Source organism: Sinocyclocheilus grahami, unplaced genomic scaffold (assembly GCF_001515645.1).
Source record: "Sinocyclocheilus grahami isolate Dianchi unplaced genomic scaffold, SAMN03320097.WGS_v1.1 scaffold113.1, whole genome shotgun sequence".
Taxonomy (NCBI): domain Eukaryota; kingdom Metazoa; phylum Chordata; class Actinopteri; order Cypriniformes; family Cyprinidae; genus Sinocyclocheilus; species Sinocyclocheilus grahami.
In genome coordinates, this window is record NW_015505292.1 from 1244748 (window position 1) to 1254440 (window position 9693).

At 36.1% G+C, this 9693-nt stretch overlaps 1 protein-coding gene across 1 annotated transcript in view; it reads left to right on the top strand.

Moving 5' to 3' along the window:
• mapk8ip1a (mitogen-activated protein kinase 8 interacting protein 1a) overlaps positions 1–9693 on the top strand; it is an 18725-nt gene that overhangs the window by 3602 nt on the left and 5430 nt on the right. Inside the window, exons 3-5 of the mRNA XM_016277566.1 lie at positions 6454–6535; positions 7698–8699; positions 9223–9295. Of these exons, the coding sequence (XP_016133052.1) occupies positions 6454–6535; positions 7698–8699; positions 9223–9295 (1157 nt within the window). The remainder of the gene's footprint in view (positions 1–6453; positions 6536–7697; positions 8700–9222; positions 9296–9693) is intronic.

Here is a 9693-nt window from a genome sequence, read left to right on the forward strand (position 1 = left end):
GATCCTTCAGAAATCATTCTAATATGCTGATTTATTATCAGTGCTGGAAACTGTTGTGCTGCTTAATATTTTTTTGGAACCTGTGATACTGTTTTTCAGGATTCTTTGATGAATAAAAAGTATAAAAATAAAACAAAAAAAGAGCATTTATTTAAAATATAAATATTTTCTAACAATATACACTACCGTTCAAAAGTTTGGGGTCAGTACATTTTTTTTGATTAAAACTTTTATTCAGCAAGGATGTGTTAAATTGATAAGAAGTGATAGCAAAGATTTATATTGTTAGAAAAGATTTATATTTTGAATAAATGCTGTTCTTTTTAACTTTTTATTAATCAAAGAATCCCGAAAAAAGTATTGCAGTTTCCAAAAAAATATTTGGCAGCACAACTGTTGCCAACATTGATAATTCTAATAATAAATCAGTATATTAGAATGATTTCTGAAGGATCATGTGACACTTTAGACTGGAGTAATGGCTGATGGAAATTCAGCTTTGCATCACAGAAATAAATTATATTTTAAAGTATATTAAAATAGAAACCATTATTTTATATTGTAATACCATTTTGCAAGATTACAGTTTTTCTATATTTTTGATCAAATAAATGCAGCCTTGATGAGCATAAGAGACTTCTTAAAAAAACATTACAAGTCTTACTGTCTAACTGAATATATATTGTGGTGTCAGGGTTTACTCTAATTTTTGGGAGGTGTGCCAAAGCACCACTTGTACATGCCTATATGGGTTAATTAACATCTGCTCTGAGCCTGTAGCTAATCTCCAGTGGGCTAAAATCCAGGTATGAACTTACAGCTCACTACATTAGACTAGTTCAGAAGTCAAACCTTACACTTAACGTTAGATTTATTTACAACTACAAAATCATTTTATGTAGAAAACAAAAGATAATGTTAGGCAAACATCAGTCACCAACTCTAAGTGTGTATAAAGGAGCAGCTTGGACATTCTGTAAAACATTTTCTTTTGCTTTTTATGAACAAAAAGTCAAATGGGTTTAAAAATGACATGAGGGTGAGTAAATGATGACCAGAGTTGACTTTTGCATGATCTATCCCTTCCATTTTTGACCTCCTTTGTGTCCTCCTTTCATTAAAATGACTATAGTACTAATCACAGTTATCTTAATTCAAAAAGAGTAGATGTCAACAGGCGGTCCTAACCACAAAGTAAAACGTGTATATGTGGTTTATCTCCACCCTAAAACCAAACAGTCACTTATCTTTCCATGAGACACAGTCTGGAACTGAATGAGGAGTCATCTGACAGTGCAGAGCTTGGCGAGCTGTTTACCCCACAGCAAAAATAGATTTCTAGGTCAAAGGCACATCATCTGTGTCCAAATATGTGTATAGATTGAGAATTTTAGTATTCGTATGAGTGAGTGAGTGAGGTCACAAGAGACTGTTGTGTTCAGAGTCAATTAGCATTAGCATTTGACATGAACACTGAGGGAAGCTGTCAAAGTCAATCACATCTGACTTTTTATCACTTAACCACTTAAAAATCCCTCATGTATAATTTCACAACTTTTTATGTGATTATTAGCAGTGTTGGGGGTAACGCATTACGTTACGTAATCAGATTACTTTTTTCAAGTAACTAGTAAAGTAACGCATTACTTTTTAATTTACAAGAGAATATCTGAGTTACTTTTTCAAATAAGTAAAGCAAGTTACTTTTTTTACCAATTTATTGATTGACAGCTCTCCTGTCCCCATGTTGAAAGAAATCAGAAGATGTTACTGTAGTTCGAAATAAATATGAATATGCATTAATTCATCTCACTCACACAAAACACACAGATTCAGTATTCCTCAAAATGAATAAAAATAATGCAACTCAGAATATGACGCAAACCTGTAATAATTAAATGTTAAACAACACAAATATCCTTTATGTATTTAATCCCATTCTATTATATAACGAGGTGGGAGTAAAAACCCTGTTTTTTGGATGTCGTGTGGTGCTCTTTTTGAAAGGGTTGTGATTGACATGTTGACATTTTTGGGCTAGCTACTCTAGATAACTTGTTGATTTATATATCATGTTAGAAGAGACCGGGGCATGTTGTCTCAGTTTTTAACATTATAAATGTGTTAAAAAGTGTTACTTTCTTATTAGTGTGCATAATCTTACCTAGTGTTGTTAGTGTTAAATCAAAGTAAAACTATTAAAAATAGTTTCTGGTAATTGAAATGAACCTTAAAATAAATATTAGATAAAAAAATATATATATATATATTTTTTTTTTATCTGAAATGTTGCCTTGGGAATTAACCGAAATAAGTTTAAGTCCCAATATTACTAAACTAAAACTGAAAAAAATAAAATAAAATAGTTAAACATATTTTAAAATAATAATAAAAAAATAATTATGATGACAAAAACACATAACAATATTACTAAAACAAACTAAAATGCATTAAGTGCCATAATATTATACAAAAAAAGTATTAAATACTATAATGATATAGAAATAGTATAACACTGATATTACTTTTTGAGTCTTCTTTCCATAGGCGGAGAGTGTGTAAGGCTGGGGAAGGCTTAGGGGGTCTTCGGTCTTGGGGCAAAAAATGCCCCTGCACAAACAAATTAAATGTATTACGTCTGTTGCTAACAAAAAAAGTGTAAATGAATCGAAAGTGTCGACTGCGCATTATATTAAGATTTGCTCGTGTTGCACCGTATTTCATTTTAGACGTTTTTACAGTGTTGCGCATTTGAACCAATCACACACGGTTCTGTTGAGCTTAGGAATGCAATGGCCAATCAGAGGCGTTCAGATCAGTCATCGCTGAAGTTCATCAGCTTTGTTGAATGCGCGCGCGTTCGCTGACTGAATTCCGCGACTTCCCTCATCATAAACAACAAAGCGCAGATGCTCGTTCAGTGTAAGTAAGGGATTCATTTCGCAGTGTAGACAGCTTCAGTGGTTATAACATAGTTTTGTTTTCTGAGAGTGCGATAGATCAAAGTTAGTGAAAATGTCATTTCTGTACATAATTTATTCGCCGTTTGAATAACCGTGGAAAGGAAACGTTATATAATTATCAATTTATAATGTTTTAATTAAATTGTAATCACATTAAATACAAATTCAGTCCCATTAAACATTTTATTATCCTACATGACACCCGTGTCTGGTTCTTGCCTAAAAAGACGGGTTTATGATGTTTGTAGTTAATATATTTGGCTGCTTCTAGCCTTACCCTGGAGTTGGTTCACACTCCGCCTATGCTTCTTTCTATCTGAGTTTTGAAGTGCATCATGGGTAATGAGGCTGAGGAAACTAAATGATTTAAGTAATGGCCCAGCACTGATCTCCTGAAAAGACTCCCAGCCCTGTACTGAACTCAAAATGACCTTTAGTTTAGCTGAAATTGTATTTGCTAATGCTGCTTGCTGTCATTTTCAATATTGCTCCGAGTTTTTTCAAAAAGACATTTATGATCATAAAGATTCTAGAAATAATGGTTTTATATGTTCCGTATTTTCAACTCAACACAGTTTAAATGAATATTGTCATCATTTACTAACCATTTAGTAAATTCAAACTTCTATCTTTCATAGAACACAAAGGGAGACATTTTGCTGAATGTTCCAGCTGCTCTATTGCATATATTAAAAGTGTCAAAAAGTACTTTATTCCAGATCTTCTGATCTCATTATTGATTTAATACAGGTCATTAATACAAGTTTGGAATGACATGAGGGTGAGTAAGTGATGAAAGAATGTTCTTCTTTAACCTGCGCTGAGCTAAAAATGCACATTTAACATAATGCAGTTTAATCAGGTTGTTCTGCAGTAATTGCAGCATAATTACTATTAGAATAAATTATAATATACCATCTTATAGCATTAGTGCTGGCCAGTCCAGTGTCATGAATTCCCAAATCACCGGATATATTGAAACAGCCCACTTGTATTATATCGAATTACTTTCCCAACTGGTTATTATGAGGTGACATGAAACCTCGTAGTTGCTTGTGTAAAAAAAACAGGCTTTTGCTTGAATCTTTGAGCACACTGTATCATTTACAGGTCGGCAGACTGTTTTACGATCAGAGAAGATAATGGATGACTGTAAATGTGCTGTCCTGTCTTTAATCTCATAATCTTGGCTTGTCGAATCTCTCCACGTCTGCAGCATTGGCACAGCCGCTGGGCTCAAAGGGCATTTGAGGAATTAGCAAAGAGCTTTTCAACAGAAAGAGAACAGAGTTATTGGGTAATACAAGTAAAACCATAAGAAAGTCTGCTCTAAAAATATCTACATTGCGACGGTAATATTTTAGACCTGGGTGTTGGCTGAAACCGGGTGTGCCTCACACATCCTGAAAAGTTGCGGACTCTTTGATCGCCCCTGGTGGCTGACTTGAGTCAAAATAAAAAAAATAAATTACATTTCCAATACAATTTTCCGAAATATGGTTTTGGTCATTTAAGGTAGTTGTTATCTGATATATGTTCAATTGTTAGTTTTTTTGATGCTATAAAAACGGGGTGTGTCGTTATGGTTGATTGGGTCTGCTGGAGTTTGATACCACGGCTCCACCTCAAGACACTACTGCGCAGACTCTGGCTCCAAACAAATCTCTACTGCGCAGACTCTGGCTCTAAATGACGTCATTTGCTCAAGATGGCAGCGGCCATACTGAGATGCTTTGGCTTCACTTTTCTATAGTGGAAGGAAGTGGAGACGCGTCGTCCATCTTTTTTTACAGTCTATGGCTGAAACCCTAAGAATCAATGTGAAGCGCTATTGACAACTTATTTCTATCACTTCTGTAATCTGACACATTTCTGAGAGAAATGGGATATTCAACCGTTAAAAATGTAAAGACTTGATTTACGAGGAAATATTTTTAAAAGTGGTCATGGCATACCTGAATGGAATTGGAGGGGCTTTGTGATCTCATCCAAAAAGTAAGGTCGTTTTAGATGCAGAGCAAGTTATGTTCATTTTGATAAAAGTTTATAAAGAAATTTTTTTTCTTACTTAAAATAACATGCACCAATGATTTATGCACCAGGAATGTGCATTAAGAAACTAAATAGGGTCAAGTCTTGATGAATTTGACAATTTCACATTATTGTCATAAGAGGGACATTTTTTTTAATTAATTTATTTGGATTTGATTGAATTTTGTGGATAAGTATTAAAACTGGCTGCCTTTTGACTGTTTAAAGACCCCATTAAATAAATTAACTTGCATTTTTTTTCTTTTGATGGCATATTTCCTATTGAAATTATATGTTTGGGCAGAAGTAGTCCAGTAATAGGAGCTAACCCATTAAGGACCTTATAGGCAAGTAATAATATTTTGTAACTGATACGGAACTTAATAGGTAGCCAGTGCAGAGACTGTAAAATTGGGGTAATATGATAATATTTTCTTGACCTGGTAAGGACTCTAGCTGCTGCATTTTGGACTACCTGTAGCTTGTTTATTGAAGATGCAGGACAACCACCTAGCAGTGCATTACAATAGTCCAGTCTAGAGGTCATGAATGCATGAACTAGCTTTTCTGCATCAGAAACAGGTAACATGTTTCATAACTTGGCAATGTTTCTAAGATGGAAGAATGCTGTTTTTGTAACATAGGAAATATGATTTTCAAAAGACAAGTTCCTATCTAATATAACACCCAGATTTTTGACTGTAGAGGAAGTAACAGTACACCCGTCTAGTTGCAAATTGTAATCCAAGAGATTCTGTGTACTGTCTTTTGATCGGACAGGTAGAATCTAAACCATCTTAAAGCCTGCCCTTGAATACCTGTATAGTTTTGTAATCGATCTATGAGTATGTCATGATCTATAGTGTCGAACGCAGCACTAAGATCAAGTAAAACTAGTTATCAGCCATCTGTGTCGTCTTTCTCCATCACGAACACTACTGTGTGTTCCCATCTACCCCCACACTTACGCACACACTGACATGCTCTCACGCATGCCAATTCCTGCATCATCAATTGGGCGCGTTGCTATGACAACATAGGAGTGTCAGTGTTAAAGGTGCATTATAGCGTGGTCAATTCGTGTGTCAGCGTCAGGAAAGAGCAGTAAATCTATTGGTCAGATTGCTCTTCCTGTAACTCTCTCGTTTTATGGACTAGTCAAATATAGTTTCTGTTTCACTATATGATAGAAAAGCACCTAAAATGTGGTGACAATTAGTAATGCTGACAAAATCACATGATTTATCCAAGATGGAGGGATGTACATGTCTGTCTGTGTTTTAGTGTAATTTTTTACCTTTTTATTTATTTATTTTAGAAATATAAAACAGCTATGCAAAAAATTTATCATATTTAGTTTTGGTATATTTTTTTGCAAGTGTTAATCTAAACAAAACTGACTCTCTCAGCATTTTGTATATTGAAAAACCTATCCCTCATTTTTTTACTTTAATCGCAGGACACAATAAATAACAATTCCTTTGGTGAGAAAGAGCGGAGGAAAGAAAAGAAAACCCATTCTTCATCACCACACATTAAGGGTGAGTAATGGCCACTCATACCACACAAATGAACATGTCTGAAGAATTGCTGAGACTTGAATTTTCCAAACAAGTAATTTTCCATAATCACTTCTATGCATTAGAGGAATTACCATGAGATAAATGAAAGAAGTACAAGATGTAGGTGTATTATTGTTCCTACTGTAGGTGTTTTTGTAGTATTCGCTTCCATGGAATGAAAAAGTGTTTACGTGTTGTAATTAGCTTAATGGGATTTTCGTCAATCTACTTACCCAGAGAGTTCATCAGATATAACTTGTGTCTGACTCTTCCAGTATGAAAAAAGGTTTGGATACTGTAAAGCTAATGTGTTTAATTTTTGTTGAAATACTTTATTCTGTTCCAGCTTTACACATCATTGGAGTGTAAATATTATGGCTTTGTCACAATTTAGATGAGTTTACTATATACTAAAATGATATGCTTCCCTAATGATGGGAAATTTGCATTTGGCATGTAAGCATTAGCACCTACCGAAACGCATTACCCATCTGTATGAAATGAAAATTCACACTATTTTCTATTATCTATTTTATAAACCCATGTTTTTGATCTTATTGTGAACAATTAATATTCATGTCCTCTTATTACCTTGCGATTCTTAATCAAAATGTCATAATTGGATCTTTTGTTGAAACAACAGACTTCTTTCTGGTGACAAACTTCTCCAATTAAGATCTGGCTCCATCCAATCAGCAAACAATTGAAAGAAGTCCCCATCCTACAATATTTTATTTTTCGATAATGTGTTTCATTTGAATGTACGTCACAATATGGATAAAAACTACTGTTGCAGCTACTTCCATTGCATTACGATTTTAAAATTCATTACTGTTTTAATTTTAGGTTCATACATTTGGTACTAAGGAAGCTTTGATCTCATATTATTTGATGGTACCTTTCTTTAGTTGACAAAATTACACACTTCGCCTTCATATATTATACCATATATATCATATATTCACCTTCTACATTGGTTTAAAAGTAATCAGGATTCATTACTTCCTGTGCTGAGTTAAACTTGGCATTTGGCGTGGCTTTAACTGTGGCATTAACTGACATTTTACATAATCCTCTTCAGATGTTTTTCTCCATTAGGCTTATTGCCTAATGTATAATCTTCTGTGTGTGTGTGAAACAGGAGATCCCGCGGTGAAACCTGAGCAGGTTAGCCTGACCGATGGGGACAAAGTTCAGGCCAGGGCTGGCACCAAACCACGGGGCCCTGCCTCCTCCACGAACAAAGCCTCAGCCTTTCACACCAAGAAGCAGGATAAGTTGTCCGAGCCTTTGAACAAGCCCAATGTGGTAGCACCCCTTACGCAGACAGTCATGAGGGAAAAATCCACGGAAACGACCCTGATAGAGGGTGTCCTTGACATCCCAACCATTTGCAAGGAAAAAGCGCGGTATCACACTGTCAATGGCTATCGGGAACAAGTGCAGTATCCTGCGGAAAATGAAGGTACGTGTGACCAGTTGGTCGACAAAAACAAGGACTATCACATTTCAGAAGGAAATGCAACAGAGGAGATCCACCTCACACCAGTCAACGGTGAACAAGAGCGACCATTTCTGTCCCAGAGCAGCGACAGCAACCGCATGTCCATTAGTTCGGACACAGAGCTTCCTCCGCTTCACTACTACCCATCAGCGGGGTGTCCGAACCCCTCTATTAGTGAGGAGGATGAGGTATACCCACCTACGCCCCCATGCCGGACTGTCAGCCTCAGAAATGCGGGGGACGCTTGTCAGTGGGCTGAAACCCGTAAGCCTAAATTGGTGAAGGAGGACACAGGGAACTTAAAGGCAGTGGCAGTCAGCACGGATGCTTCGGGACTGACGTATGACTCGGTTAAGTACACCCTGGTGGTTGATGAGCATGCTAAGCTCGAGCTAGTGAGTATCAAGGACTGCTACAAAGGTTATGAAAGTGACAGTGACAATACCGTCTATGAGTCTGCCATCGATGAGGACGAGGAGGATCAGGAAGTGGACGAAGAGGAGGAAGAGTCAGGAGCGAGAAGCATGAGGAGAGACACTTCCTGTTTGTCTGCGGATTCCACCACAGACACCACCTCAGACATGCCTCGTTCCCGCAAGTTCATGAACGTCTTTGTGAATGGACAGTCACGTTTCTCTGGTGGGTAATAGAAGCTGATTTGGAATTTAGAAAATAATGCATTTGAATTTATTTTTTAAAAATAAAATAATTTTCTTAACATAGGGGTTGTTGCAAATGTGTCCAGATCTTAAATATTGTAAGTACTCTAAAATTCGTTTAGCCATTTCTCGTGGCTGCTTCGGCTACCTTTGATCATGAAACACTTCCACTGTCCACAATGCCAAGTTTATGAGTTTATTTTTTACTTCTGGTATGTTACAATAATATGCGGTGGATACACCAAGTGAAGGCAAGAGCGGTGTGAGAAAGGCTCAGAAAGAATGGCAAAGGGCCAAGGGTTGAACCTTGTGGCACCCCTTCAGGAATTCTGCCAAGACTTTGCAAGAACAACAGGTTTTCTTCATTTATGGGTTTGCTAATATCAGACCCGCCTTTCAACAGCCAGGATCAAGATGATGAAATTCACCCAGCAGTTCCTACCGAAATGTCTCTATCCTTTGTTGTTCTTGTTGTGACAATGAACGTTTGTTCTCCCACTCAGCTGCTGAGTTTGGATTCTTCTCCTGTGTTATTAATGGAGAGGAAAGAGAACAGAGCCACAGAGCAGTGTTCAGGTAAGAATTCAGTCAAATTCTTGATGCACCGTTTAAAAAAAAAACAAGAAAGTAACCATGTGACTTAAAAGGGATATTGAAACATATCCTGGCCAAGAAATTTTTAGGAAGAATTTTTTTTTTTAAATGAAGCCTATTTTTGGGACCATTATTATTATTTATTTTTCTGTTTTTTTTTTTTTTACTTTTTTTGACAGTTATGCAAAGAGCATAAATGTAATACTGCATTTGTTTATTATTATTGTTGCTATTATTATTAATATATATTTTTAAATGTGCTAAATTGTCATGAAAATAATGTCATGACTCATAATCTTTTTTATTTTACTGTGAATTTCACCCACAAACCAACAACAGTAAAACCAGCCATCGACACCCCCCCCCCCCCCCCCCCCCCC